Source organism: Taudactylus pleione, unplaced genomic scaffold (assembly GCF_031769625.1).
Source record: "Taudactylus pleione unplaced genomic scaffold, aTauple2 ptg000375l, whole genome shotgun sequence".
Taxonomy (NCBI): Eukaryota; Metazoa; Chordata; class Amphibia; order Anura; family Myobatrachidae; genus Taudactylus; species Taudactylus pleione.
In genome coordinates, this window is record NW_028284776.1 from 230,534 (window position 1) to 251,245 (window position 20,712).

General features: G+C 42.9%; 2 protein-coding genes across 2 annotated transcripts in view; both read left to right on the forward strand.

Moving 5' to 3' along the window:
• Positions 1–20,712, forward strand: part of TEX11 (testis expressed 11) — a 358,563-nt gene that overhangs the window by 108,329 nt on the left and 229,522 nt on the right. The gene's annotated exons all lie outside the window — the stretch shown is intronic.
• On the forward strand, positions 12,377–13,012 carry LOC148508149 (myb-related transcription factor, partner of profilin-like). Its single transcript, XM_088444982.1, has one exon. The coding sequence runs from the start codon at positions 12,377–12,379 to the stop codon at positions 13,010–13,012; it is 636 nt and encodes a 211-aa protein (XP_088301108.1).

Consider the following 20,712-nt stretch of genomic DNA (forward strand, 5'->3'; position numbering starts at 1 on the left):
TACCTAGCACCGGCCCTGCCTGCGACACTCCCATAATGGTGTCTGTTTAGCCAAGCCCAATTACCTCCCAGTCTCAGAATCTGGCCCTATATGATGCTTTAGGAAAGGCATGATTGTTGAAAACCAGGGTCGGAACACTGGCACCTTGCGGCTATTGTAGATAATTAAATAGAGTTCGGTATATGTTGTCGACATTCATAATGTAAATATTCATTATGTTGACATGAAAATGTCGACATGGTCCTAATGTCAACATGCAGCATGTTAACATTGACATATACTTTATATGGAAATTTCCCAATGTAAATCTTCTAAAGCTCCTCTCCGCACTCCCGAGGCTTTGGGTATGGTGGTAATAGTGATTCATATTTAAAATTTATATTTTTCTTTACAGGTGGCATGATGGCACTTGGAAAACCAAAGCATGCCCGAGCATCAAAGGCCCACTGGCCCTTGTACTCTACATGTAAAAAAGAATATTAAAATAATGACAGTACCACGAGCAGCAATAACCCGTGTTATTGCACATGAGCATGCAGCAACCTGGGTTACTGTGCAGTATGAAATGTCAGGGTTGAAACAAACAGGGTCAAGTGATCTGGTATTTCAACCCTGGTCACGAGAATGGTTGAACGGGTGTTCAACACTGCTTGTGATGCAGTGTGAACGGGTAATCCAGGTCGATGCGGCCTGGGTCCTGTTCTCTGCATAGGAAGAGCCGGCGTTGGAGATGAGATCATCTCCAAGCGGCGGCTCCACACGTAATGCCGATGCCCTCATCAACCCGGCATTAGTGCTGGGTTGGGCCGCCTGTCTGTATGGGGTCTTAGCTGGGTTGGGCCTAGGATGGGTGCATGAACATGATCTCATGTGCGACCCGGTAGTCTAATGGAAAAGCTGAATGAGTTAGAAATACCTCCATTATTCTGTACATTTTATTTCATATATTTGACTTATTTCCTATTTCCATGTGCACGGAGGACAGATTGCCCTGCTTTGCTAAGGATGCACTACAAATAATTTAGATTGCTTCATTCAGATATACAAAATAACTACTGCAGGACCTGATCCTAATTAATTGTTTCAGGACTCGCATTACAAGTGCTTTAGAACTAAAACTTGTTTGCAACTATTGATTTCCAACTTGTGATAGTAGTAATACTCTCTTTTATCTCTCTCCAGTAAAAGTATTCCGTTGTATTAGATTCCCCCAACGTATGCTTAGTAGAGATGTGCGCCGACCCCCGTGTTTTGGTTTTGGATTGGTTTTGCCAAAACCGCCCCTGCGTGTTTTGTTTTTTGGTTTTGGATCTGTATTTTTTTTTTTTTTAAATGATAAAACAGAAAATCACATAATTTGGGCCTGTTTTTGTTCCTACAGTATTATTAACCTCAATAACATTTATTTCCAATCAATTTTGACCACCTCACAATATAAATTTTTTCATCTAGTTTAGGGCCAAAAGGTTGCATCCAGCTAGCTGGCTGACTAAGCTAAGCGACAGCAGTGGGCGGCACTAACATGTGGCAGTTCAGCTTCCAAGTTCCAACATGGATACAGTGTGTTATACAGTGTGAGTTGGATGCACTCACTGTGACAGCAGTGTCGGCAGTGCGGGGAGCCAGTGGTGTCCTCAATGCGTAAGTGCCATCGGTGTTGGCAGTGTGGCGGTGTTGGCAGAGTGGGGGTCCTGGCAGTGTCCCGAGTGCATAGTGCTGGCAGTGTCGGCAGAGCGGGGGTGCCAGTGGTGTCCTCAGTGCAGAAGTGCTGACAGTGTCGGCTGTGCGTGGTTGCTCGGTGTGGGAGTAGCAGCAGTGCGGGGTCGCTGACGGCGTCCTCAATACGTGGGGCAGTAGTGCGGGGGTGCAGGCAGTGTCCTTCGTGCACGGTGCCGGTGGTGTCGGCAAAGCAGGGGTGCCAGCAGTGTCCTCAGTGCATGTGTGCTGACAGTGCAGGGGTGCCGGTGGTGTCCTCAGTGTGGGAGTGTCGGCAGTGTGGGGTTGCTGGCGGTGTCCTCAGTACGTGTGGGAGTGCGGAGATGCTGGCAGTGTCCTCAGTGCATGTTGTTGGCAAAGCGAGGGTGCCAGTGGTGTCCTCAGTGCATGTGTGCTGACAGTGTCAGCAGTGCAGGGGTGCCGGTGGTGTCATAAGTGTGGGAGTGCCAGCAGTGTTGGCAGTGTGGGGTCGCTGACGGTGTCCTCAGTACATGGGGCAACAGTGCAGGGGTGCTGGCAGTGTCCTCAGTGCAGGGTGTCGGCAGAGCGGGAGTGCCAGCGGTGTGCTCAGTGTGGGGGTCCTGATGGGGTCGGCAGTGCATGGGTGCCGGTGGCGTCCTGAATGCAGGGTGTCGGCAGCGGGGGATGCTGCCAGTGGGGGTCGGCAGCAGGGGGTGCCTGCGGTGTCAGGGGGATGGGCGGGCGGCATCTTCCTTACTTCCTCCTGTGCCCATATTCAATGGGCTTAACGCTGATTGGCTGAGCCAATAAGCATTAAGCCTGCTCAATGCAAAACCTCGCGATCCAAGAGCTGGATCTCAAGGTTTTGCTTTGGAGAGGGATCCGGGGCAGGCAGGGAGATCCGAGCTGTGGCTTGGATCGTCCCGGATCCCCGAAATTTGGGTGGGTCCGGTTCTCTGAGAACCAGACCCACTTATCTCTAATGCTTGAGGTGCATACACACACAACGATTTTTTTAATGATTATCGTTAAACGATATAGTTTAACGATAATCGTTTGAAAAAATCGTTCACTTTCTGAGTCAAACGATGAACGATTATTGTTCATGCGCGTTCACGCTTGTAGTTCAGTCAGACTTGTCAACTCAACGATTTTCATTAAGTTAATATGCAAAAATCGTTTGTAGTTCATAAAAATCGTTCATTACATTTAGTAAATGAACAACTTTAGTAAACGATTTTAGTTAATTTTTTCAAGGGAAAAAATCGTTTACTAAAATCGTTCATTAAAAAAATTGTTGTGTGTGTATACAGCTTTAGTACTACATATCACATTTCACCATAAAGAGAAAGCTTTGTAAGCATCTGTTTTGCTCCCCATGTTTAGATTTTTAATTACTATTTTTTAGGACAGAAACTGCTATTCCTTAGGGCAACATTAAGAAATCAATAGTCCACACTATGCATTGGAGGTGCACAGATTTAATTTTCTTCCATTTGCTAATGTCATACTGTAAATGCCTCCAGAGTCTGCTTTGCTAGCTGTGTACAGATCTAGAGGTAAACCATGGGAAACTGCTGTGCAGTCATATGCTGTCAGCCTTCAGTGAACAAATAGCAAACAGGCTAAAGAAGGCACTGATAGAAACTTGCAGGTATTTATTATGAGCAATGATTTTCAGTGCAGCAATGCTCCTACTCTCCTGTAGTGTGTGTGTGTGTATATTATATATATATATATATATTTTGTGACGTTCAGTCGGGTTACGGGGTTCCTCTCCTGGGGTAGATGAGCTCCTTCCTTAAGCTGGCCACACATCTAAAGATTATCTGTCCAACCAGCCAACTAGTAGATTGGTTGGAATGAAAATCTGGTAAGGAATACAATCAGCAACTTGCTCCCAGACGCTGAAAAATGGACCAAAACTGTTGTATAAACAAATAGTTTAAATCAAACATTTAACAAACGTGTCTGACAACCATTTTCATCTGTTTTCTGGCATTTAGGAGTAAATTTCTGATCATCATTTACTCCCATTCCTTACCAGATTTTCATTCCAACCAATCAACAAGTTGGCTGGTTGGATGTAAGTTGTTCTAGTGTGTGGCCAGCTTTACACACACAGCAGCCGGGAAACAGCACACCAGTCTGGATGCGAGTACAAGCTGGTCGGCGCCAGTCTTTATTGTACAATATCCAAAATTACATAAAGAAAACATAAACATAAATCCTAGCCCTGTCTGGGCTCTAACTTTACAAGTGATTTCCCTACAAGAATCTGGCAGGGCCTAATACCCTCACCAGCAACAAAACACAGGACAGTACTCACTGCTAGGATTCCAAGTGTCTCTGAGCAAACTCCCTGCATGCTCTCCCAGGTGAGACACTCAGCCCCAAACAAACCAAGGATATCTTGGCCACTCTCAGCTGGAAGCCCTAATGAGCCTGTTACCAGGCTGAAAGGCCCAAAACCTGGAGTGGCCGTGGGTGGAGCCCACCCTCTCCTCACACCCACAACCCCCAGGTCCCAAACCGGCTTTTCCAAAAGCCGACATTCTAGTCTGCTCACAACACAGACTTCTCCTGGTTTTTTTTAGAACACATAGGACAGGAATCTGGGACAAATGTACCTGCCACAGACCACTTTACCAGTGATCCTATCACAATATATATACAGTATATACACTACCGTTCAAAAGTTTGGGGTCACCCAGACTATTTTGTGTTTTACATGAAAACTGACTTTTATTTATCAAATGAGTTGCAAATTGAATAGAACATATAGGGGCATATGTATCAAAGCTTGATGTCAAATAAAATTGTGAAATATATATTACCAACCAATCAGCTCCAAACTATCATTTCTTAAACACAGCCTGCAAAATGTAAATTGGAAGCTGATTGGTTGGTGATATATATCTCATAATTTTATCTCACATCAAGCTTTGATACATATGCCCCATAGTCAAGATATTGGCAAGGTTAGAAATAATGATTTTTATTTGAAATAATAATTTTGTCCTTTAAACTTTGCTTTCGTCAAAGAATGCTCCTTTTGCAGCAATTGCAGCATTGCAGACCTTTGGTATTCTAGCTGTTAATTTGTTGAGGTAATCTGAAGAAATTTCGCCCCACGCTTCCTGAAGCACCTCCCACAAGTTGGATTGGCTTAATGGGCACTTCTTGCGTACCATATGGTCAAGCTGCTCCCACAACAGCTCAATGGGGTTGAAATCTGGTGACTGCGCTGACCACTCCATTACAGACAGAATACCAGCTGCCTGCTTCTTCCCTAAATAGTTCTTGCATAATTTGGGGGTGAGCTTTGGGTCATTGTACTGTTGGAGGAGGAAATTGGCTCCAATCAAGCGCTGTCTACAGGGTATGGCATGGCGTTGCAAAATGGAGTGATAGCCTTCCTTATTCAAAATCCCTTTTACCTTGTACAAATCTTCCACTTAACCATTACCAAAGCAGCACCAGGCCATCACATTACCTCCACCATGCTTGACAGATGGCGTCAGGCACTCTTCCATCATGTTTTCACTTGTTCTCCGTCTCACAAATGTTCTTCAATGTGATCCAAACACCTCAAACTTTGATTCGTCTCTCCATAACACTTTTTTTCAATCTTCCTCTGTCCAATGCCTGTGTTCTTCTGGCCATATTAATATTTTCCTTTTATTGGCCAGTCTCAAATATGGCTTTTTCTTTGCCACTCTGCCTAGAAGGCCAGCATCCTGGAGTCACCTCTTCACTATAGACGTTGACACTGGCATTTTGTGGGTACCATTTAATGAAGCTGCCAGTTGAGGACTTGTGAGGCGTCTATTTCTCTAACTAGAGACTCTAATGTACTTGTCTTCTTGCACAGTTGTGCATCGGGGCCTCCCACTTCTCTTTCTACTCTGGTTAGAGGCTGTTTGTGCTGTTCTCTGAAGGGAGTAGTATTCACCGTTGTAGGAAATGTTCAGTTTCTTGGCAAATTCTCGCATGGAATAGCCTTCATTTCTAAGAACAAGAATACACCGTAGAGTTTCACATGAAAGTTCTCTTTTTCTGGCCATTTGGAGAGTATTATCGAACCCACAAATGTGATGCTCCAGATACTCAACTAGCTTAAAGGAAGGCCAGTATTATAGCTTCTCTAACAAGCAAACCCGTTTTCAGCTGTGCTAACATAATTGCAGAAGGGTTTTCAAATCATCCATTAGTCTTCTAACGCGCTTAGCAAACACAATGTACCATTAGAACAGTGGAGTGTTGGTTGCTGGAAATGGGCCTCTATACACCTATGTAGATATTCCTTTAAAAACCAGACGTTTGCAGCTAGTATAGTCATTTACCACATTAACAATGTATAGAGTGTATTTCTGATTCATTTAATGTTATCCTCATTGAAAAAAACAGTGCTTTTCTTTCAAAATAAGGAAATTTCTAAGTGACCCCAAACTTTTGAACGTTGAATGGTAGTGTATATATATATATATATATATATATATATATATACACACAAACACTACCGTTCAAAAGTATATATACACTCCGTAAATGGAATATCCCATCCATCAGGCACCCACTATAATGCCCTCGTATACGACAAGTGATTTGTTATATTACACGGCACTGCTGGGAATCTAGTACGGATCTAGCATTCAGTCCACCAGTTTTGTACTGACATAAAGATATATTCTTATTGGAAAAAAAGGAATACCTGCTTAAACAATTGATACTCAGTGACTATTGAGACATATGCAAAGCGGTGTACTCACTTAACTTCTAAGAGGAATTTCCATATTGGCCAAATAAGAGGTTACAAGCTAATCACAAGTGGGCTTGTAATTACTGTTCTTATGTGTGGTACTCACTATGCCTTTGTAGTTTTATATGTACTATAAAGGTTTTACAATCAAGATATGTTTTTTATATATATCTATGATAATTAATAATCTGGTTAATTATATGCAATAGGTGCTTCTAATGTTTTATGAATAAAACTGTATATTTATCCATACAAGATCGAGTCTAGTTGTTATCATTCTGCCATTTCAGATAGTAATAGGCATTTAGCGCATAGTCTTATTATTTAGCACTTGACAAATGTTCATCTATTGGATCTACAAATGGCTGACCCACCATATGAAAAACAAGTTTTTGAAAAAGAGAAGATATTAGCACATAAGTTAGAGAAAGTTCTTGGATTGAAGTAATGTAAGAAACTTGTACTGAGTTTTTTTAGAACTTATTCTGAGCTGTACTGTAGGAATGGCCATCGGAAACTGATGGTTGGCAACCATCCTTGTTCCCAATTCAATGAAAATGCTATCTCCTATCAATGCTGGGATTGGGATGGTTGCCATCAAGACCATCAATTGTTAAACCATCAAATAGTTACCTTGTGATGTCTACATGCAACGCCGCCACTATTCAGTGATAGCCATCCCTACATTCCTAATGTATTGTCACTGCAGATTGAGGTAAGGTAGAAGGCAGATGTTGTCTTATAGTCAAGATCAAGTATAGGCTACTTAAAAAAGTGGATTGCAAAAAGTGTGTTAGTGATAAATATTCGACATTGGCATTTTGAAATGGATATAATGATACTGTATGTAACTTGTATCTGTGGGAAAAGGTAGCAATAATGCTCTGATCAAAGTAAATCGCAGACGATATGGAACATTGTATTTGCTTGATTAGAGGTAAAATTGTACTGTTGTAGTGCATCTGGGCTGTTATGGCAAGTCAACCATGTGTGTTATGTGTTTGAGCATGATCCAAACAGAAAGGGTGTACAGTATATTTGCACAATACAAAATTAAGGATGAGATCTAGCACTGCCTGTAAAATAAATTAGAAGCTGTTTGGTTGGTATGGGCAACTGAATACAAATAGCAAGAGTGCCAAAAAAGTTTAACAGACTATATCACACATTTATTATAGGAAACCAAATAAGTAAAACAATATAATAAAATCTATGAAATGTAAAATTATGTACATATTTACCTACTTATAAATAATCATATAGCCTATATAATAATGTGAGATGTCTTTTAGTAGGTGTGACTATGCATTAATTATATGATGCACTGTAATATTTTCTAGCATCTTAAATGAGCCCCTCTAACGCTCTTCCTTCTAATAGGTTCTTGCAATTCATCACACCTCCCCTTGTAATACACCACATATACTTGATCAAACGACCAATGTGGCCATCAGTGTGCTGGGGATCAGTGGCCATTTTCTTGTAGCACACTTCATCCTTATTCTTCTCTCCAATGTTTCCTCTATGGTGGGTGGAGAATGATGAATTGCACATACTGAACCCGGCCTCATGGAGATCGTTAACCTCTTTAGGGAGCCACGGACATCACCACTATTTCAGGGGGTCTCCCTAACGTTCAAGAATAGTATAGTTTTACGGGTGAATAAAAACACATCTCTATCAGGGAGTGAAAGGAACACACCTTTATAATCTATGCAAAGGAAGGGACAGAGGGCCTGATTCAGCAAGGAACGTACAGGAGAGAACGCACGCACTTGGCCGATGTTTCCGTACTGCGCATGCGTGAACTACCCGGGGCGATCTGGTAAGCGTATGCAGACTACACGCAGCGTGTACGCAGACACCTTCCGCTATTGATTGATAGGTAGTGCCATTTCTGGGTGGTGACGGGGGGTGGTCGTGCGAACACAGAAGTGCCTGTGCGTTAGGATGCCGTGTTAGGGGTGTCCGTAATTAAGCCAGTGTGACGACGGATGCAGTGATGAGACTCCGTGCCCACAGGAAGTTGCCAAGATCCTACGCGAGGTCTGGTCAACCACTATTATGCACATGTGGTCGATGGTTCTCGATGTTACCGATGTTTACACTATCTTGCGTACTGATCAGGCTGTGAGTAAAGGGAGATGGGCAGGTTAATATGGGGCTGGGCGTCTGCATGTTGTGCTGCGGTCTCCGTGCGTATGCATTGATTAGCATATTCTCGCAGTGGCTGGGTGCGTGCGTCTGCTAGCGTGCGTTCCTTGCTGAATCATGCCCAGAGTTCCATGAGCTGGATATGGAAACACATACTGTAGGGTGGATAGAAGAAAAGTGGGGTAGCAAATACAGGAGTTTTTATCAGACACAGACAGGCAGAGGCATGGGTTATTTTATAGCCAGGGGTAGGCATGGTGTGAGATGTAAACAAAAGAATTGTCTCGAAGGGGCATATTTATTAAACTCATTTTGCAGTAAATCCCCTGAAAACTGCAGAAAAATGCATGCATCCTCAGGGTGTATGTTGGGTGTACAGCAGCAGATATTAGAGATATCTGCTGTGGTTCCCCAGTTTCTATGGGAGCTGCTATATTGTGAGATTTACCAAGCTCCAGAATGCAAAACATACAACATCTTTAGATGGCAATAGCCATTGTAGTGTATGACCTACATGCAGTATTGTAAAGTTAAAGTTTACCTGGAGAGGTATCTGCAGGGGCGCCGAGGGGGGGTTAGCGGGTACTAATTACCTGGGCCCGGGCTTGCTGGAGGGGCCCGGCGGAGGCCCGGGTCCGGCACTGCTCCCCCCCTCTTACATCACAGCAGCCCAGCGCACGCTGCTGTGTGCTGGGCTGCACTGGGAGACTGCTCGCGGCTGCTAAGAAGCTGCTACAGCAGTCTCCTATGCCTGTGGGGGGAGTGATCAAGCTGATCGCGCCCCCCACTGGTTATGCACCGGGCTGATGGGGCTCACTGTGCCCCCTTGCCAGCGTGGCATGGCCACACTGCCACGATTAGGCCATTCCCGCTTTTTTAACGGGGCCCGGCGCGGATCTTGGCGGGCCTGGGTATCTGTAGGATTTCTACGCAGCAGTGGGTGCTCGCACATGTGTTGTCTGCTGACTGTGCATGCGCAATAGACTGGCTGGTCTCCAAAGAAATAAAGTCTCAGAACTTTTCAACAGGGACGTGCCCCTATCGGAGCCCCTGTCCCTGGATGTATTTTTTCATACATCCCAGTGGAACATTGGGCCTGATTTAGAGCCGGACGCAATTAGCGCTCGCTCGTCCTGAAAATAGGGTTGGCTATTCAAATGAACTGTTCGCTGTTTGCGGTCTGTTCACGCCTCTAGGTCTGAACGTGCGAACAAAACTTGCGGTCGTTTTTTGGGAAACTACGCCCCCTGGCCGCTCGCATCCTACGTCATGTCCGCTATTTATTAGATTAATCGAGTACATCGACCAGGGTATGAGCTGCTCGCTATTCTTGTGGTTGGTTTTTGCTACCACAATTTTGCAAGCAGTTCTGGCTATAAAATAACCCAGTGACGTGGTCAATGACGCTGCTGTTTTAATTATGCACACCCATAAAATGCCCGTTTTGACCTTTAAGCACGCCTGCGATCGGATCTCCACTCCCCGTTTTCAAGCACCTTCCCCTGTTACCACCCACATACGCCTCTTTTCTGTCACTCAAATTATCAGGCATTCGCTATTTTGCGAGCACATGAATTTCGGCCGCACTGACTGGTTCGCGCATGCGTATAACGATCCGTACGCATGCGCAGTTGGGCAAACATCGCTCGGAGCGAACGAGCGGCCGATTACGAGTGGCTCTGAATCAGGCCCATAATTTCTTATCGCCATAAGCATTGATAAGAAATTATAATTATCGGGCTAAACCATGATAATAAATAGGCCCCATAAATCACAAGGAGGGTAGCGAGCAGGGCCAGATTAAAGGGGGGCGGCAGAGTCGCCCTGGGACCCCCACACATAGGGCGCCCGCACACACTGTCCCCGGCCCCAGGCCACAACCCCCTGATGAACCAATTTTTTTTCTTTTACCGATGCCGCCTGACGCAGCCCGCGATAAAGCCCCACCCCCGACATTTGGCTCCGCCTCTCTTCAAAGACCTGCGAATCACGCCAATGATCTGGTCCAACTTTTATGTGTGTATGTATACATCCAAAAGCACGAGGCGGCACTCAGAGGCTTCAAAACAGTGAACCCCAAAAATGGGTCTTTATTCCGTGGTCGACGTTTCTGGGAACGTATCCCCTTCCTCAGGACAACAATATACCAGACAATGTGACAAAACTCAGTCTATATACTGTGTGTAATCAAAAAAGAACCCATCCCTCTGAGGCAGCCATGGTCCGGCCAGCTGTCCAGTACAGATCCCCACTTCCGGTTGTGGTACCTCGGAAGTGACATGATAAAGCTTGTGGCTATCTGGACTTGCGGGTGTCCGTGTCCTCGGTGGGGGGAGAGAATACAGCAGGTGTGGGTGCAGTCTCCAACGAGTTTCGGCTTCCCCCCACCGAGGACACGGACAAGCCGGTATCCGGAACCAGCACCATGACTCGACCTGCTCTGCTCTAGCCAGCACGCGTGCAGCCACTTCAGCCGCTGACCTCACCTTAGATACTCCGCGCTCACCCACTGACCCACAGGACTACCGCCTGTCCAGGTAGCCGCAAACATCACTAGCTAATGGCAACCCATCCTGGACCGAGGTGTGCATCCTCCCCACCGCTCCCAGCCAGCAACGCCGTCCTGCTCCCCTCACCAGACAGTGTTGTCAAGCACCTGCAAGGAGGGCACCCACCCTCCCAGGCCAGCCATAAGCACCTTCAGCGAGCTGCATCATTCCTGTGCATGGGTGGGCCGACCCCATCGCCATACAAAGGTACACTAGCCGCCAGGGAGCGAGAGTGTTTACCTGCAGACACGCGAGCAACACCCAACAGGGAAAGCACGCCCCCGGCAAGACGCAGACCGCAGTACCACGTCTCCGGCATCAAAACCATCCACCCGAGCAAGCACGAGACAAGACTCGTCCCTGCAAGTTACACCCCGGCCGCAACGATACACCATAGGCACCCTACCGGTAGGTAAGATCTCGCATCCACAGCTGTGTGGGACGACGCATTCACTAGAACTTTCACGGACTATACTGACATTTCTAACACCCAGACAGTTCGTAAGACTGTTGACCAAAGGTCCAGCAGGGAATATGTGCTAGTCAAGAACCACATGGCAAGGAGCCCCCTGAAAGGGTCTGCCTACCTTCCCTCCCAGGCCAGTCATGCCATCCCCACTCTACCCACTTCCACTGACACCCCGGAACTCCATACTTTCCAATACCCACCACACCCTCCCCCTCCACCCCCGGACCATTGTGGTGCAGCACTGTCTACTCAGTAAACGGTTTGGTCCCCTACTCTGGTGTCTGTCCCTTATTTACTCAACACCATCCAGCACACATATCACAACACCTTGCCCTACACCCAAAGAGAGAGCTCCTGACCTCCTTCTTCAAAATACAAATATATAAAGATATAAATCGTGATCGTGGTAACAGTGAAATTATGAAAGTGCAAAGTGCATAAATATAAACAATACATGGGGCCAAATGTAATAGGGTGTGAGTTTTTTTGCACATGTGGATTCGCACATTCTTGCGCCTTTAAAAGTTGCGAGCATGACTCTAAATTTGCATATGTAATAGGTAGCGATGAAACTCACAGGAAAAAGCGCAAATTTTAGACCAACCGGAATGCGATTTGCATTTCTCCAAGCATACTGACACAAACAGATTCACCCATTGGCAGGGCAAAGTCCCATGACTGAGGAACCATTTTGTGCTTTGATAGGGAGTAAGGAGCTGGATGCATGACAGGAGACAGGAGGATTTATGCAATATTGTATGCAGCATGGCAGGCAGGAGAGCTGGGGGAGCTCAGCCGAGGCTGGAGGAGGAAGAGGATTACGAAGTGATTGTCAGACAGAGTCACAATCAGAAGGAGGAAGCTTTGTCTGACCATGAGGCGCAGGAGGAGGATGATGACACAGAGGTGGAGGAGGAAAATGAAGATGAGAGGGAGGATGAAGAGGAGGAGGTGGAGGAGGCTGAGACTGCTGGTCCTTTGCGTGGGAAGATGCGCTGTGGGCGCAATATTCGCTTCACCTATGAAGAAAATTCTGCAGTGGTACATGCTATGGTACCAGTGTTCACACGTCTCCTGAGAGAACGCACACACTGTACCCCCCTGGCCAGAAAGAAACAAATGTGGCTTGGCATCACAGAAGCTGTTAATGCTGTCAGTAGCTGCAAATGTGACATACACAAAGTGAAGAAGCGTTTCAATGGTATAAAGCGTGTGTTAAAGGGCAAAATGGTGGATGAAGTGAAGCAGTCTCACAAGACCGGTGGTGGGCGTCACATCCCCATACACTACACATCTTATGAACAAGAGCTCAAACAAATCATTCCCCCAGAGATCCTACCCAGGACTCATATTGAGGATACAGACAGACCTCCTCCAAACCCGGCCCCTATTGGTGAGTAACATATTACATACTTGTACATGCATATTTTTCTTTGCTGTTTGTAATGCTCTATTCCTGTACAATCATCTGCTGCTGTAGAACAGCACATACCAGTATGCTGTGACTTAGATTGCACTGAGTACAATTGTTGGAATGTTTGGCCATGCTGGGATGTTTTCTGCTGCAGCACTTTTTTTAAAACAAAAAATATAATAATATTATTTACATTTTAAACCATAATGTTAGGAAATGTAAATAGTTTCGAACTTATGGAGCGTATACACAGTCAGATTTGTCAGATCTGTCAGATGAACGATTTGAACGATTTTACCAAAGATTTGAACGATTTGAACGATTTTGACTGCATTAAAATGAATGGAATCGTCCAAGTCTGACTGCAAACACATCAGATGTCAGATATCGTTATCTGACCATCGGGAACGCGCATCGTTCAAATCGTTCATCTGACAGATATGTCAGATTTTCCTTCAGATATGAACGACTTTTTAAATCATTATCGTTCAGATCTGAAGAAAAATCTGACCGTGTGTAATATGCACCATTAGTAGTATTATGTTTGTGAGATTAGTTAGCTCAGAAGGGCCATTGCACTGTTTCATTCCAAAACAGATTATTTTTAGTGGTGCATTTTTATTTTAATGTTCTTCCCTTTTTTTGGGTTCACTGTTGTAAAAATATATGATGAACATGTAATTGTCCAAAGAATAATGTCTTGAATAGTTCCGCAGCTGCTCCAGGGAGGAAGCATTCTTCTTCAAAAAGGCCTTGTGCACGTGTGGAAGAACAAGCTGGAGGTATGTGCTGAAATAGAAATGCAGGAAAGCCAACACATTAGTATGTACCTTAGCATGTATTGAGGAATTAGCCCCCAAAGCACACACGCTTTCAATAGGCAACTAGAATAAGATGTAAATCATCTAATCTTTACACATGTATCTCATGTCGCCACAATCAGAACTTAATTCTGGAGCGAAAAAGCTGTGTAGCGCCCCCCCCCCCAATATTTCAAACAGTAAAATAATAATGTGTATTTGATATAATTCAATGCTACGGCTTGGTTAATATAATGAAAAACACTTTATAAAGAAATAACAAAATATAAAAGATGCATATTCAATAAGCACTTGCTCCTGAGGAAGGTATGGGTATGTTCCATAAGGAAACGCGTTGAGCCACAACTATTGGACCACTTGATCCTGTTTCCTGACTTATCTGAATTGTTCCATATTTATTCCGGACCAGTCTACAAAAGGAAAACTTTGCCCAGTCCCACCATCCATTGTCATCCACTAATCGTTGCAAGGAGTCCTTGCCAAGTGATGTCGTTTGTGGACCTATACACTGGGTAATATATTTTCTTATTACTGGATATTACACCGGAACTTTATGGACTATGTTACATGGACTATAAGAACTTTACAGGTTTTAAATAGTGGTCATTCCATTATCAACAAACCACATATATAACTTATCAATGGCCACTTTTTATAGTACTTATTAAATATGCATCTTTTATATTTTGTTATTTATTTATAACAAGTACAGAGGTACTTATTTTAAATAAAGTGTTTTTCATTATTTTAACCAAGCTGTAACGTTGAATTATATCAAATACACATTGGATCCCTACTAGCGCTGTTTTTACTATTTTTTATATTACACACGATTTGGGAGGCTAACACTCTCCCACAAATAGCTGCTGTTTGACGAGCGCCATTCCCATTTCTCTGTCTTGTGATTAGTAAAATAATAATCCTTACATTTTTTTTTAGGTCCATCACGTCCACATCCACCAACTCCTCTACAACATCGTCTGGAAGAAGATGATGCTCACAAAATTGTATTAGTCACAGTAGATCCTGTCATGGTCATAACAACCAGCAAATTACCTGTACAACAACAGAGCCTACACCTCCAAAACCCCCTTCTCAGGCCCCTGTGTAATGTACATACATTTGAATGAATGTGTTTGTAGGCATACAACTTTTACACATCTATACACATACATATTGTCTTATATTGTGTCCTGAAAAACTTACGTGAAAAATGCTGCTGTATGATCTTCTGTGGAATCTCATTCCCGCCCTCTGTACTGACCACAAACTCTGATAGGAAAGGGTCCGGCTCCTCCACAACTGCTGCAATGTCTCCAAGATCATCATGGCCTTGCCCAAGGCCCATGTTATGGAGCATGCAGCACGACTGGATGATGTCACACACTTTACGCACATTGTAAAGGAGTATGCCGACGGTCCAAACCTCGAAACGTGCTTTTCAACACCCCAAAGGTACACTCTATTACTGACCTTGTAACAATGTGTGCATTGTTGTACCGGTGCTGTGAAGGGCCTCGTGGTCGCAACAGAGGTGTCATTAGCCAAGTCTGACACCAATATCCTGAGTCACCTAAATTATGAAAGGGAGTCAAATTACTTAATTTCAACATTAAAAAATAGCATGGAAACAAGACAAACACTTTGAATAAATGTAAAGGTAATCACAGTACTAATTGCATTCCTGGCCTGTTTGGAGTCCAAAAACCATGCTAACACATACACATACTATGAGTACACTAATAGAGAGAAACACACAGCAATTCCAAATGTAGTGTAAAGCAATTGTAACTTGACAAATAACATACCAAGTAGCCAGCCCTCCGGCATGTGTCCTTGTTCAAGCCTCTCCCACAGGGCTGACTGGTGCAGGATATAGGCATCATTGCAAGACCCAGTGTAACCTGCATCCACACTTAGAATCTTGAGGTTAGCATCACAGACCACCTGCACAATGAGAGAGTGGTAGCCATGTCTATTTACATAGACATACCCCCTCAAGTGCGGCGATTTGATCCCAATGCGGGTGCAGTCTATGGCTCCCAGCACATTAGGCAATGCTGAGAGCCGATAGAAAGTTACCTTAAGGTCCAGCCACTCGACCTCACAACGTGGGAATTACATATATGTTCACCACAACTTCTTCAGGGCAGATAACACTTGAGATAACTGAATAGAGAAAGTGGCTTGTGTAATCCCCAGCACTCTAGCACTCACTGACTGAAATGAGCCAGTGGCAAAAAAATGCAGGGCACACATTAATTTATGCAGCCCAGGCACTGCATAGTTACTACCAGCCAAAGGCTCCAAATAATCTCTCACCTGCTCATATAGGGTCATGAGGTTTGTGGGGTTCAATCTAAATAACTGAACCACCTCATGATCTGAGAGGGAGTCCAGGTCCATCCTTAGTCGATAACCTCGCCTGGCACGAAGCAAAATAGGGACCTGGATCTAGTGATGCTCCTGCGCCCTCTTCCTGTGCAGCTCCTCCACTGAAAGCAGGCCACAAGCATACAGCTCCAATATAGACTGTACAAACTCCATTACTACAACCCCCACAGATGCAATGGCTGTAGGTGTGGTTTATATAGGCATGTGAAGGTGTGGGTAAAATAATCACTTTTTTTGGGGGGGGGGGGGTAAGTGTCATTATACTCGCCTCTCTGATCCTGGTCTAAAGTTCTGGTGAATTTTAACCTATTACATTTGGAGAGTTGTAAGTTTGGAATGGGAAAACATCTGGATGCGAGTTGGCAAATTGCGATTTGGAGGAAAAAGTTAAGAATGCGAATAAGCCTGTTCTCACACATTTGCAATTAGCCAAAACATGCAAAATTATTGTCAAACTCGAAAAAAAAAAAAAAATCGCGGCCTTTTACATTTGTCCCCTGATGTTAAAATTCTGCTATATTAAATATATTAATACAGCTAAATATAGATAATTGTTACATGTCAAACTATCATGTTCAAAATATAAAAATACCTGTGATGAAAAATATATCCATAAATGCATATAAGTGATCAATGCCCCAGGAAATATATTCATGATATTGAAAAGCATACATTGTGTAATCTAATAAACAATGTCAGACTCATCCTGATATCTCCATCTAGTGGTCAAAAATAAAAATTGCGGATAATTATCAGTACAGATCCTCTCTAGACAGTGTGGCAAACTTAACTTAACTCGTTGGAGGCTCCTATATTCCACCCTCTCATGAACTTACCTATATTTAATATCAGATAAGCCAATTTTATCATTATTATTCTTCATCCCTTTTATATCAATTGTTTGTCTTTTTAATATCTTCCTATTCTGCTACTACTGGTGTTTACGTATGTGTGGCCCTGTATGTTTAGGGCCTTTTTGTCTTAAATAAACTGTTATATATATCCACCAAAAACGGGACGGCACTCAGAGATTTGATATGCAAAACAACATATATTGTAAAAAAGCCTCCAAAGGAGCGACGTTTCGAGGTGTAACCCTCTTTCTCAAGCCTCAAATAAACAGACAAACACCACATAAACAAACTTACCCAGTTTAAGAAGCCCCATCCGCTCATCGCTCCATCTGCGTTGCTCCCACGAGGGCCACCAACCGGAAACTGCACCTGACGCACTTCCAGAACCATCCGGAGCGATGAGCGGCCGGGGCTTCTTAAACTGGGTAAGTTTGTTTATGTGGTGTTTGGGGTGGTATTTGTCTGTTTATTTGAGGCTTGAGAAAGAGGGTTACACCTCGAAACGTCGCTGCTTTGGAGGCTTTTTTACAATATATGTTGCTTTGCATATCAAATCTCTGAGTGCCGTGCCGTTTTTGGTGGATCTACATGGGATATTTTGGACAGGCACCGGAGGAACTTCGTTGTTTGTGTGACAGAGTGCCAGCATAGAGGGGACATATATATATATATATATATATATATATATATATATAATTTCTGGGAATTTATTTATACACTTGTTTAATGATTTGAGGTTGTTTTAAAGTGTAGCAATAGACTATATTGGTTTTATTGGTCTGCACTATTGATTGCATGAATTTCACTGCATACACATATATTTATATATTATTTAATATATTAAGGTTGTTTCATTATTATATTTATATATTTTTTAAACGTTGCACTTTACACTAATATGTGTTTACAATATTGTTTTAAGCACTAAGGGTGCTCTATTTCAGTTTTAATATTATCATTTTACACATTTGTAACAGATCACCACTGTTATAAAATTACTGATTGAGCTGACACCCATATTATTGGGGGTGCTTATTAGAAAAACACATTTTGTATGGTTTGAATCATAAACCATATGAATCTCCAGGTCTGATTAGAATAAGGAGTCTTAAATCATTTGGCGCTGTAATTATATATATATTTTTATATATATATATATATATATATTTATACCAACTTTGATAATTTTACTGATTGGGGCTTCAACACGTTTGTTGCCCAGGGGGCCCCCACAGACCTTAATCCGGCCCTGGGAGCGAGCATATTAAATCAAATCAAAAAGAGAAAACAAGGGGTAAGAGACACAAGACATAGCCGTGTGTTTTTTTTCTATGCTGTGGATTAGGCTAATAGCACAAAGTAAAGTGCCTGGGAATACTGTGCCAGAGCTAGGAGTAAATCCAGCTAAAGGGTGCAATTACACCTGGGCAAACCATGCTGTAATGTAAGGGGTGCCTTTTGTATATAGCACAACACTTACTTTTACACTACAATTTAGAGTTGCACCTTCCAACTGAAAATATGTTCTAACATTTTAAATGTGCTCTCTTCATGCAGAGCAATATGGTTTTGCCAAAGTGCAAAACTGCACCTCATAGCTGCATTTAGTCCTAACCCTACTAACTGTAAATGAGGCTTGTCATAAGTTTGTCGCTTTAATTCTGACGATTTATTCTTTGTTTAAGAAACCTCATTTCACCTTTACCTTGTAGGTTACATTTACATTCCAAAATATAAATTTATAATAATTGTCTTACAATAACAGTTTTTTTTATTGTAAATGTAGTGCTGGTCACATTAGATCATAATCCTGTTTTTGTATGGGAGATATATTTGAATTTTGGGCAGGATGTCTTTCCAATTCTAAAGCATCATGATGGTTTTGGTGGCAGCCATGATAACACAGGTTGAGTACAGGATCCCGGCGGTCAAAATACCTACAGTCACAATGCCGGCTCCAGAATCTCGATGGTGAAAATCCTGGCGCATGTTGGTAAGTATTCTAACCCTCTCCCTAACCCACCCCTTTGGCAGCCTAATCCTAACCGTCCCTTCCAGCAGCTTAAACCTAACCCTTCCCTCCTGCAGCCTAATCCTAAACCTCCCTCTAGTGCCTAGCCCTATAGGCACTAGAGGGACTGATATACTGTACAATATCCCTCTGAGGAAACCGCTAATAAGCACAGTGGAGAAATGTGTTAAGGGCTAAATCCAGACCGGCAGACACTTGGCAGAAAGATCCTTGGTTATTGGACTTTATAGAGGAGTTGCCATAAGCTGAGATGCTATCTTCGTCATCTATATACAGAGCCGCTCACTCCCTCCCCTGCAGCTGGATTAATACAGCAAAGCCTAAAAGACATTTCCCCACGTGGGTAAGGAACACTGCTGTCGGTGAGACCTGGACCCAGGGGGAGGTTGAGATAAAGCGCTGGTAAACGGCCGTATAATCGGCATTATACCTCTTAATCCACAAGGGTAATTGGAACTCTTGTAATATATTAATTCCCAATAGACGGATGATTATATACATCTATAAGAACTGCCTAATATATGCCAAGAGTATGGTTTTTTAATTAAAAGAGGCATGCTACATGAGCTTTTTTTAAAAAAAAGAAAATATTCACTTATGTATTTGTTTTTGCATTCTTTCTGTGGCTTTAATATTGCTTAGATGTACAATGTATGAACATTGTTATTGATTTATATACATTGTTATTAAATTGTGTAATTTTATATATAAGCACTCTTGTATAATATTAATTATTCAAACTATTTAGTAATTTCAAGCTGTGATTGCAGAGTCACTTTTAGGAGCTGCTTTCTTTGTAATAGGAGTTCATCAAACCTATTCGATTTTTGATTATAATTTTAGCACCTGAATTAGTTTTTGTTTATTTACTAAATTGTCTTCTGTTTCTGTTTAATTTATTTATTATTTTAGGTCATGGAGCATATTGTCTAGTGTGTATAAGCCTTAAGAGTTAGTACAAATACACACTGAGAATGATTGGCTGATTGGCTACGGAATGGACCTCTAAAGCTGATTGGCTTACTTGGTTGATCATGCCTATACTATACTGTATAATTTTGTGGGCATATTTTAGAAGGATTTTTTTGGCTACTTCATTTATACATAGGAAGGAAGAATATACCTGCCGTATATTTTACAGTTATTTTATGCAAATAAAACCTAGGGAATGCACTTTCTGCTATCAAAACTAATGTATTGCAGTGTAGTGTGTGCCTCCTCTGAACCCATTTTAGATCCTGTACATCATACTCCCATGAAACAATGCCAACCAATAGTATTAAAAACTATTTAACAAATGTGTTATCTGTGGGAGGTTTTCCTTAATGTGGGGTTAGCAAAATGTATTCAGTATAGAAAATTGTAATCAGTTCTGGCTATATAGTCAGCAATATTTTCATAGGACTAAAGTTTTGAGATGCCATAACCTGTTTCCTACATTTTCAGAAATGACTTAAGGTATAAAGAAATGAATCCATCCAGTGGCGTAACTTCATCCCAGGTGCCCCCAGTTGTAATGCCCTTGTAGTGCCCTCAGTAGTAATGCTCCCTGCAGTGCCCCAGTAGTAATGTCCCTTGAAGTGCCC

What these genes read in the sequence shown, in the direction of transcription:
- LOC148508149 (XM_088444982.1), top strand. Translation starts at nt 12,377, where the DNA reads ATGGCAGGCAGGAGAGCTGGGGGAGCTCAGCCGAGGCTGGAGGAGGAA.